This window comes from Hakea prostrata, unplaced genomic scaffold, assembly GCF_041222555.1.
Source record: "Hakea prostrata isolate BN-2017 unplaced genomic scaffold, UWA_Hpros_2 contig_181, whole genome shotgun sequence".
NCBI lineage: Eukaryota > Viridiplantae > Streptophyta > Magnoliopsida > Proteales > Proteaceae > Hakea > Hakea prostrata.
The window spans coordinates 748-12,444 of record NW_028291300.1 but is presented as its reverse complement, the minus strand read 5'-3'; the positions used below and the strand labels follow the sequence as shown (position 1 = coordinate 12,444).

The 11,697-nt window shown below is 39.2% G+C and overlaps 2 protein-coding genes across 2 annotated transcripts; both read right to left on the bottom strand.

The window, feature by feature from the left end:
* Positions 1–2,344: 2,344 nt before the first annotated feature.
* On the bottom strand, positions 2,345–3,009 carry LOC148998698 (17.8 kDa class I heat shock protein-like). The gene has a single exon (XM_089141776.1). It carries the CDS (start codon positions 2,931–2,933, stop codon positions 2,466–2,468), a length of 468 nt encoding a protein of 155 aa, XP_088997902.1. The 5' UTR covers positions 2,934–3,009; the 3' UTR covers positions 2,345–2,465.
* Positions 3,010–10,858: 7,849 nt separating this feature from the next.
* On the bottom strand, positions 10,859–11,382 carry LOC148998697 (17.8 kDa class I heat shock protein-like). Its single transcript, XM_089141777.1, has one exon. It carries the CDS (start codon positions 11,324–11,326, stop codon positions 10,859–10,861), a length of 468 nt encoding a protein of 155 aa, XP_088997903.1. The 5' UTR covers positions 11,327–11,382.
* Between the last annotated feature and the right edge of the window lie 315 nt (positions 11,383–11,697).

The window sequence follows — 11,697 nt, the reverse complement described above, 5'->3', positions numbered from 1 at the left end:
TATATAAGATTTTAAGCAGAAAATGATGATGGAGTTTGAGATGTCAAATCTTGGGAAGCTTAGTTACTTTCTGGAATTGGAAGTAAGGCAGACAAAAGATGGAATATTTCTTTCACAAAAGAAATATGCAGAGGAATTACTCAAAAGAACAGGAATGACCAAGTGTAAGGTGGCTGGAACTCCAATGAACATGAATGAAAAGCTGAAAGATAATGATGGAACTGGCTACGTAGATGGCAAACAATTCAGAAGTCTTGTAGGTGCATTGATGTATCTCACTCACAGTAGGCCTGATCTTGCTCATTTAGTGGGAATGGTGTCAAGATACATGCATAGGCCTAGCAAACAACATTTTGGAGCAGTCAAAAGAATTCTAAGATATTTAGCTGGGTCAACAGATTATGGCATTTGGTATGCATAGAAGGAAGATCTTAGGATGATGGGTTTCTCAGACAGTGATTGGGTAGGGTCTTTGGATGATAGGAAGATTACATCAGGCAATTATTTTGAGCTTGGATCAGGGGTGGTGACCTAGAGCTCTAAGAAACAGAAGTGTGTTGCATTTTCTTCTTGCGAGGCAAAATATGTGGCACTGGCTTCAGCAGCATGCCAGGTAAAGTGGATGAAGAAGTTGTTGAATGATTTGGGAAAATCATAGAAGGAGGCAAGTAATTTACTGTGACAGTATGTCAGCAGTGGCTCTAGCAAAAAATTCTGTTCAGCATAGTAAGAGTAAGCATATTGAGATTAAACATCATTATGTTCGTGAATGGGTTAGCACAGGAGAGATTAAGTTGGAGTATTGCAGTATTGATGAGCAGCTAGCAGACATATTCACCAAGTCCTTGTCAGCAATGAGGCATTGTCATCTTAGGAGCAGGCTTGGCATATCCAATTATGAATCAAGGGGGAGTATTGAAAGTGATTGCAAAATTGGGCACGATCTCTAAGAGTTGGGTCAAGTATTTCACGTTAGTTTGTTAGTCAGTTATAGCAGATGTGTTTCTTAATTTGTTAGTCAGTTACAGCAGGCGTGCTCCTTATTTTTAGGTGGGTTTGTTAGTCAATTGAGGGATATGTATTCCTTACTTTTAAGAGAGTTTTTTTGAAAGAGTCAGGCCATCTAACCGTTCAAGTGTGGCCTATTTTATTGTAAGTTTAGTTTAGTATTTCAATTGAAGAAACATAGCAGAAAACAGAGTGCAACAGCAGTGGTTTAATTCTGTTTTCCTTTCAATATGTTTTGCTCAGTTTTATTTCTTTAGAGGTTCTTTATCATTTTCAGTGACTCATTTCTCTAACAACAAATGCTTCTATCCAAGACTGTTGATGCATTCCCACGGTGGTGATGGTTCGACCATGTGAATTTTCTTTGCATCGGCAGAAGCTCCAAAAGATCACATGCATCCACCATTGCCTAAAAGTCCATAGTAGCTTCCAAGTTAAAGCTTCCTAGACCCTTTTTTTGTGAGGGTCTCAAAGTCACATTAAAATTGCCCATCACCATCCATAGCAATCTAGATATATGTAGGCCAGCCAGATCTGTCTATGGTTTGCTCTAAGGCAGCTACCATGCACCACAATCAACCCAAACATCGTTCCCTTCCATATGAACTCCATAGAAACATGTTGATCAAGAAGAGGCAATAACCACAGGATGATTAACTCTTCTCTTCATAACTTCGTAAAAAGGGCTCAAGAACCAAATCTTTTTTTTTTCTTTCGTTGGGGGCGGGGGTTGGGGGACTTGGGGATACGATAATGCATGTTCAATCTATAGATTGGTTTTGGTTTGGGAAACAATGCCATGCCAATTTGGGGGTAAAAGTGATATAAACATGTTACCCCCAAAAACTAAAAAGTGCTCTATGTATCTATCCCAAAATGTATGTATCTATCCCCCAAAAAAATATTTTACCTTTTCAAAGAGTTATCTTGAAAAGACCAAAGTCTCATAGTATAAAATCAAGAGTTTAAATTTTCTTAAGATTACGAAGAAACTCTAAATCATATTCATATATGTGATAGTTATCCCCCTTACGTATAAAACCATTCTAAAGAAATTTGTGCAATCCACCATTCTTAAAAGTTTCATAAAACAAGACTGAGAGCAGCTTTCACTGACAATACTCCAGCATAAGAAGCCAGAAAGACACTTAAGGTTCTTATCTAAGAACAACCCAAGCTACTAACCATTAAACTCGCAAAACAACAACAAATTAACAACCAACTTCTTAACACCCCCCTCCCCTCCCCCAAGCCACAACAAATTAACAACCAACTTCTTAACACCCCCCTCCCCTCCCCCAAGCCCAAAAAAAAAAAAAAAAAAAAAGGAGAAGAAGAAAAAACCTACTTCGGTGAGCTTCAGTAAATTTTTTTCTTTTTTCTAATTATTCTTGACTAGTGCAATCTCATCAAACCCAAGCACAAACGAAAATATTATTCTTCCAGTTCCCGTGACTTCAGCCAGAGATATCAATGGCCTTAACCTCAGGCTTCTTCACTTCTTCCTTAGGAACAGTCACAGTGAGCACACCATTCTCCATTGCTGCCTTCACCTGATCCATCTTGGCATTCTCAGGCAACCTGAACCGGCGGAGGAACTTCCCACTGCTGCGTTCCGTGCGGTGCCACTTATCAGTCTTCTCTTCCTTCTCTTTGCTCCTCTCTCCACTTATCTGCAACACCCTCCCTTCCTCTACTTCCACCTTCACTTCTTCCTTTTTCAGCCCAGGAAGGTCAGCCCTGAAGATATGGGCTTCAGGGGTCTCTTTCCAGTCGATCCGGGCATTAACAAAGGCTTCAGTTTCACCACTGACCTGAGGGCGAGCGGCCAAGGGGAAGTCGAAGAATGGATCCCATATGTCAAGAGAGAGTGGATCGAACACGTTAGTTCTTCGATCACCAAAGAAGCTTGGGATCAGAGACATCTCTTCCTTTTCTAAGAACTCAGAAACGAGAGAAACACAAACTCGGAGTTATAGCAGAAAATCTAAAGTGATTGCAGGAAAGCCTTCTGTTGCATGAATGAAGAGGATCAGAATGGTATTTATAGGGACGCAGAAGCATTGTTTAGAGTGTTTCAGGAAGGTTTGAGGAAAATCTTGATGTTTCCAGGTGGATAAAATGATGAGATGGAAGATAACGATCCATTCTCTGATTAAAATATAATAATATGAGATAAAAACAAACAATTGGTAAAGTAATATGAAGGACAAATAACTGTTCATACATTAGATTGTGTTATTCCCCTATTCCAGCTCCTTCTAGTACTCTCTCATTCCTATATTATATTGAAAAAGAATCAAGAAAAGATAAGATGAACAGGAAGCGGTGATTTAAAAAAAAAAAAAAAAAAAAAAAGAAAAAGAAAAAAGAGAGAAGGAACAAAGCAAAGTGAAACCTAAAAGGATAAAGCTTACTTAATTATACACCCTACAGTTGTCTTGATGGAATAATGATGGATGAAGAGATCAATTTCTTGAGTAGGCTTTGTCAACATTGATGACATATTTCAATCATGGAGAGTAATCTACAATGTTGTTGTTATTGATATATTTTTGTTAATATAATTCTGACATATTTTGGTGGGTACTTGAATTTATTTTGTTTCAATTATAATGTAGCTGGTCAGTTCAGCGCTGTAGCTCATCCTGATTTTGTTGGGGTGCACCCTAGTATGACTCAATCCGGTTCACTAAGATTTATATGGACACAACCACATCTAAAAGAATTTATTCAAAGGACTTAGAAGAGAATCTCCTCCCTCAAATGAGGGAAGGGTCAACAAGAAACTTAGATGGTGAGATCCACGAAACCTTGGGACAACTTCAAACGAGATGAATCTAACACTAAATAGTCGACATATACATTGTCCTTCCTATTAATTAAAGTATCTAAATTGAACTAAAAAAAAACTTCCTTGACTACTTTGATGTGTGAAAGGATGGCATTGGTAGCCAATTCACCAACCTGTGATTTCCATTGAGGGATGAAATCAAGTCAAGACAATCATAGAAAATTGCAGCACCATTTCGGGTGAGAGGTTAAGACAATCAAAGAAGATTGATGCTAAATAGTCGGCATACACCCTCTTGTTTTAAACTATAAGTGAGAAGTTGGTCTATACAATTTAGGTTTTAGGTTTTAGGTTTTTGTGATTGTCACTGCTTTCTCTGTTGTGTATGATACTTCTTCCCCTACTATGACCAACAGATTGGGATGGTCCATCGTTCTCTGAATCAGACTTCTGTATTACTGGATGTATACACCTTTTATTTCGCTAATCTGAAAAGATGATGATCCTTTGTGCTTCAGACTTAAATTAAGTAGAGTTTTAAATTGAATATAATGGAAGCATCATTTAAAAACATCTTCAACTTTACCAGTGGATGCAACTCATCCCTTGTGTGTAAATCATGATAATTTTTTGTAGTAGTTTTAGAGCCATTTTATTATCAATTCTCATACTCATTTTCTGGCATTTTCATTTTTGTTGATGTGTTTGATATTCATTTTAAATCCTATTGTTGTCTAAGTCTATTATGGATTCTGTTAGAAGCCATGAGTTTGGGTTAGCGAGACATTTTTGGGTAATGGAGAAAGAAAGAAAACGTGGGAGAGAGAGAGAGACTTAGTTTTACGTGGTTCGGTCGATCTTTGCAACCTATAGCCACGAAAAAGTGATTTTCTTCCCATGAGATTGACTATAATACAGATTACATATTTACAATTACAAGAGTCCTGCTTAACATTAATTTTGGACTTTTAACTCTAGAGTTTGAATTACTCAAATTATCTATTTGTGTTTGATATGAACTGTCTCTTGTGTGTTTGAGTGCTACTCTGAGTCTGATCCACTTGTGGATAAGATGTAATTGTTGGAATCTCTTGAATAGTTGAGTTTGAGTCTGGTTCTTGAAACCTTGCATGCATGGAGTAGTGGTGGCTAGGGCAACCCTAGATTTGGCTAGGGTTGCCTGGGATTTTCCTGTTTTGCCCTCAGATTGCGAAAAACCGTTATTATCCTTAACAGATACAGAGTCTCGTTCCACAGGGGGTGACAAGTATTTGCAGACAAATGGTTTTTTTCCTACATACTAGCCAAACTAACCTCACAGTTAGCGTAACAGAGGGGATTTTGCTGCTGAGACCCAAACAACTCATTTGTTGGCCTTTGTCTCCTATAATAAGCGCCAATGGAGGAAATCCGCCTTTGCTCTTCCTCCTTTAAGAGATACTCATAAGTTATAGCTTTATTGAGTAATTGCCCTAGGTCCGTGAACCTTTGACCGGCAAACCTTTTGCGCAACTCAAAGTTTAGGCATCCAAGGCCATGGCCTCAAAATTCACCCTCACGCTAGGAACTCAAAAACCAATTGTGCATTTGCACTTCAAAGTGAAGAACTTGCAATGAACCTCTCCACTAGTTCGTCAGGCATTTGCTGCAACCAGGATAGGTCACTTACGTGTACTTGGGGTTCGGCCATGTAGAATTGTGCATGGAAATTATCTTCCATGTCTTGCCAACTATGGACTAAATTGGCCAGCAAGTTATAGTACCAGGTAAATGGAGTCACTATCAAAGAGTTAGGAAACAACCTTAACTTCATAATCTCACTTGTTCCAAAGGTGCCACACTACACATAAAAACTTGCAACGTGCTCCACTGGGGACATATTGTCTTCTCTAGAGAATTTGGTAAACTCTGGTATTTTATAGTTTCGCCCTATGTCTAATTGGTCAATGATCGACTAAGGCTTCCTATAAACTGGCCTATTCTTTGGTCTATAGGTCGGGTTAATTTGATCTTGATTAACCTAATCAGGCCGTCATGGTCTACTGGTACACCAAAAGAATGTCCTTGATAAGCCCTAACCTCTGGTCAGTCAGGCTTCCCATCAAAGGGTCCAACTCTCTGGGGGAGGGGATCCTCATTGGGTAGGACACGTGTCCGATCATAGGGATCAAGTGGACTCGGCCAATGATTCTAGGCATATTGGTTACTCGAGAGTATGCCCCTATTACCATTCCTCCCGCCAAACATTTTGGTGGTCATGATACTGACCAATCCCAAGAGGGACCTCCTTGGCCCCCGTTGCAACTTGTGCAAGGAAGTTCGAACTTCCTACTTGGTGTGACTGCTTGCTATTCTCCTTTGCAGACGAGGATTCGATGCCGTCCTAAAACGCTTTGTTTTCATCTTGACAGATCTATTGGCCGTCGTTTGAATAGGGAGAGGATGTGATGGTAACCCTCGCAGCTTCGTCTAGAGTCGGGCGTCCAGCCATGTAGGAAGACTCACCTTAATCACTATAGTGACTCCACCCCCAATTGACACTGAGAAGCACCCTCCATCCACTTCCCCTTTTCTGTGTGCCCAAACCCGCCCACTTGGCTTATGAGCTCCTTTCCGATTCCCTCACCCAATCTCATGAGAAGCAAGCCCAACAAGCCTTGCCAACACATGTCCCTAGACTCAATGGCATTGCTAAATACTCCACCACAAAGCAAGCTCTCCTGAATACGACAGCTGTGGAGATGGCTAAAGAAGTTGGAGGAAGTGAAGAAAAGCCTTAGCCCTATACAAAATAAAAGCGCGAGCCAACCTAATAATTGCGAGCTAAAGGCTTGCTTTCGCCCAAAAAATGATTCCGCTGGTGGTGGTCGTAGATCACTAGAACAACAAAGACAAGGCTTTTGTGCCCAATTATTAGTAAGAGACGGAATATATAGTCGTTGCGCCTTAGTGATCATAGACCAACGGGTATATATCTTGATGAGTAAGTATTCATATTCTCTCCCGGTGCCACATCCTGCAGCAAATGGACTCGGTCGATTCATATTGGCCCCTGTTGAGATTTGGTTTTCTTGTTGGGGCTCATCCCTTGCTTGTTTGCTCATGGAGTTTCTTCTTTTCTTTGCTCTAGAGTTTGCTGGGTGGAAGTAGGCGGCAGGGCTTGCAACACTGGATACACAGAATTGGGATCTCTCTCGCATGCAAACTTTTCTATCATGAAACCCTCGAAACTTCTATTATCGTTGGTAGGAGCAGTGGGATGATGATGAGTATATAAATAAAGAAATATGAGACAAAAAAGAATAAATGGCAAGATAAAGATATTGTATATCGATGGAGGTGCATTGCCAATGTGGAAAACAGGGCAAGGATTCTCTACAATAACACTATAAAAAAAAAAAAAAAGTGATTTAGCGCAGCTTTGTAGCACCTTTGTTTTGGGTAAAAAATTTCACAGGTTCACATCCTGTCATCTGCGCAGTAATGATGGGTCAATTGAGGTCAAAACAAATCAGACATAAATAACCTTTCATTTTATGATAGGCAATGCATGCAAGGTGTTTTGGGGAAAAAGAATCCATTTCTTTACAGTTTTATATTCATTTTTGTGCAAATCACTTAAAATTTCAATGCAGTTGAGGGTACAATAATAAATATACACTACTTTTGTGAAAACACTATTATTTCTCCTTTTTTTCACTCCAAGACCCTAACAATCGATATGTTGTCAATTTTATTACTAATTTTTATCAATTTTTCATATACCAAACTTATTTTTCATTCTACAATTTATTATGGACAAAAGTCTTGATCAACTATTTTTGATAAGACTTGATCTCTTTCCTCAACAAGATTGGCAATCCTAGACATCCTTAAATGGTCAAGTCAATACATGATATCCTTTGTAAACAGAACTAAGAGAACGTGAAACAGAAAGCTTCTCCTTGACAAAAATCTTGGCTTCGAGTGGAAGTATCCACCAAAAACGAAACAATTAAATGTTGATTCGTGAAATTGCATGGGTTTTGTTCATTCGTGTTTGTCGAGATCAAAACGGAGTTCGAGATTTCAAACTCGACCGCTCGTTTTGCAGAGGTTGCTTTGAACCACTCATGCGAAATGAGTGATCGATACCTCGACAGTCTTTTCTACCTCGACCGTACGCAGCACGTGCAGCATTAGGGGGGCCCTCGATGTGGGGCAGAGGCTCAAATAGAGGATCACATCTTCTTGGTAGGCCCCTTCCCACGCGCTGTCCGGTTTGGCTCTGGATTAGTATCCAATTCCAGCTAGGCGAAGCAGAGGCCCTTGCCATGCGAGACGGCATGCTATATGCATTGGGGGAAGGACATGATTATGTGGTTCTTAAATTGGATTATCCAGACTTCATTTACTTGTTGGAGGCCCATTAAGTTCAAGGTCCATTGGGCAATCTATAAGTACTAGATGATTTATTGTTAGGCGTTAGGGTTTAAGCACAAGGTTACTTAAAGCATTATACCCTGAGTATCTAGATTGGAATACCCAAACTGTTGCTTTCAGGTAGTATTTATAGACCAACACTAGGTTTACGGTTAGTTAGACTCTCCTATTAAGGCCCATTACACCGTTAGATCGTAACTGATCCGATGACCTATATTAGAACATACGTTGGGTATAACTCAAATACCTCAACCTTATTTGAGTATGACTCAGATACCTCAACATTTATATCAACTACAGTCCATGTTTATTGATTTGTAAAGCTCATCATGTACTTAGGGCCTGTTTGGTTTCATGAATCTAGAGATTTCAAATCTTTGGATTCATGAATGCGAGATTTATACCCGTTTGGTTGTGAAAATCCATGACTTCATGAAATCTATAAATTCATCTTCTTACACTAAAAACGTGCATCTGTAGATTTATAGGTATGAGATGAAATCTTTGGATTTCACCTCGACTATAAAAGTGCTAAACATTTTCACATTCAAAAAAACCACGTCAACCAACACTTTTCTAAGATGAATCAACAAATTTCATTCCAGATTCAGGTTAACCAAACAATTAATTTTATAAATTATGACTCCATAGATTTGAAATTTATCGATTTGAAGTCTCTAGATATTTGAAATTTACAGACTCATGTAAGCAAACAGACCCTTATGAAAAGCAATACTTGTGCAGATTCCCTATGCGAAAAACACACTATCAGTTTCAAAGAAAGAGAAGGACTCCTCTGCTTTAGCTCATGTTGGTGTTGAATGAATTAATTTCATTACCCAAAAAAATAGGTTAGGTGCTCAACTCTGCTGGAATTGCCTGATGGTCCCCAATCTACTTTTAGTTTGAATAGAGTTTGGCTCAAAATTTAGTCTTAAAAATGGGTCAGGATGGAAATCAAGTTGATCCTAGATTTGGATTATAACAAATCTATTTGACTAGATTTCAATACCATCCATCTTGACTCAGTCGCATATAACAACAACTTTAACAAAATTATTGTATTTCCCCTCTCTTATTTTTATCTCCAAATTATAGACTTTATCTGCTGCCACGTGGGAGATTATCTCCCGTCCACCTTTCATTTATCAATATATGGTGTTTTTGAGATCCAACAATTGTGCTTATAAGAATGAGAATATATTACTACGGTAAATTCTCAAGAATCACGCAGGAGATATCCACACAATACAAAACACAAATTCCATTTGCAGCTACTTCATTTGAGTTATGATCAGGCAGCCTACGAATTATGGGCTTGGACTTGCATCCCCTCAATTTACCTCTAAAACTAAAAAGTGTTTTATGCCTTTCTAGCTTTTTGAATGTCTAATCTCGCATAATCTTCTTCAAGATATTTTTCTTGCTTTGGCTCATATTCAGTTTTTCAGAAGGAGTGGAGCCGGATGTAGCCAAGTGGATTAAGGCAGTGCGAAAATTTTGAATTATATCGTGCTACTTTGCTCCTCTTACTACAGGACGCTTGCCTTTGCCTAGCCAACACTCTTGTTGAACCTTGTGAATCGCGTGAAAGTAGGATACTCCAAATTCGGGGGTCAAAGAGTTTCACTATTTGCCCCTTCGTTAGGGGTGTTCCAGAAATGTCTGCGATCGAGTGATTGTAATTCTTTCTACTTCTTGGGGTATAATGACAGATCGGGAGGCTTGACTAGAAGTGGCAGGAATTGATTGAAACTTTAGCATGGGCTCATGAACTAAGGCGTACCCGGTAAAACTTACAAGTGAACCAGATATAGAGATGGCGACTAGGGTTGCTGTTTCCATTATTATATAATTTCAAGCGCCCGGATTTCAAATTCGTTTTAACCATGTTAATAGCTTCCTTTCGGGAAGGGAGGCTTGTTGATAGCTTCCTTTCGCGAAGGGAGGCTTGTCAACCTATTGATTGCAGCTTTCTCCATACCTCCACTTCTTATTGATTTGTTGAGAATGATCCTGATCTAGTTAATGGCCTATTAGAAGTAGAAGGCAACAGTTTCCATTGAATGAATAATGGATCCGAACCCTAAAAACAATAATGCTTTAGGGTTGTCTAAAAAATTAACATATAATAATATGATGTCAAGAATTTAAATTCCTTGGGGGAAAAGTCTTTTCATATATACGATAGTTATCTCCTCCCACCTCTCTTCCAGTTTACATATAGAACTAACCCGAAAAATGTAATTGAGATGCGCAAAAATCGGTCCAAACCAACCTCATTTCTGCAAAAAAAAAAAAACGAGGGAAATTTGTGTAATCTTCTATACTTTCCTCAAAAGTCTCATAAACCATGACAACGGATCTGTATCAAACTGAGAGCAGCTCTCCATGACAAGACTCGTACATAAGAAAGCAGAAAGGCATATCACGTTCATATCTTAAGAGCAAACCATGGCTTTTATTAACCATCAAACTCACAAAACAAGAACAACTAACAACCAGCTTCAGCGAGCTTCAGTAAATCGAGCTTGCCAACAAAGTTCTTTATTTTTTTTCATATTATTCTTGACTATTGCAATCTCATCAAGCCAAAGCACAAACAAAAATATCATTCTTTCAGTTCCCGTGATTTCAGCCAGAGATATCAATGGCCTTAACCTCAGGCTTCTTCACTTCTTCCTTAGGAACAGTCACAGTGAGCACCCCATTCTCCATTGCTGCCTTCACCCGATCCATCTTGGCATTCTCAGGCAACCTGAACCTGCGGAGAAACTTCCCACTGCTGCGTTCCACACGGTGCCACTTATCAGTCTTCTCTTCCTTTTCTTTGCTCCTCTCTCCACTGATCTGCAACACTCTATCTTCATCTACTTCCACCTTCACTTCATCCTTCTTCAGCCCAGGAAGATCAGCCTTGAAAATATGGGCTTCAGGGGTCTCTTTCCAGTCGATCTGGGCGTTAACAAATGCTTCAGTTTGACCACTTACCTGAGGACGAGCGGCCAAGGGGAAGTCCAAGAATGGATCCCATGTGTCAAGAGAGAAGGGATCGAACACGTTGGTTCTTCGACCACCAAAGAAACTTGGGATCAGAGACATCTTTCCTCTTCTAAAAAGAACTGAGAAACGATAAAAACACAACAAAGACAGAAAACAGAAAATCTACAGGTTATTGCAGGAAAGTCTTCTGTTACATGAATGAAGAGATCAGAATGGTATTTATAGGGAAGCAGAAGCATTGTTTAGAGTGTTTCAGGTTGGTTTGAGGGAGATCTTGATGTTTCCAGATAGACAAGATCAAGTTGGAAGATAACGATCCTGTCTCTGATCAGAATATAATAACATGAGATAAGAATTAAAAATTGCTAAAGTAATAAAAAGGACAAATATGTGACCATACACTAGATTGTACATGTCATTTTCACCTATTCCAGAAGTCAAGACCCTTCTAGCATTCTCTCATTCCTAAA

Coding starts and splice junctions, on each gene's coding strand:
- LOC148998698 (XM_089141776.1), bottom strand. CDS start 2,933: ATGTCTCTGATCCCAAGCTTCTTTGGTGATCGAAGAACTAACGTGTTC.
- LOC148998697 (XM_089141777.1), bottom strand. CDS start 11,326: ATGTCTCTGATCCCAAGTTTCTTTGGTGGTCGAAGAACCAACGTGTTC.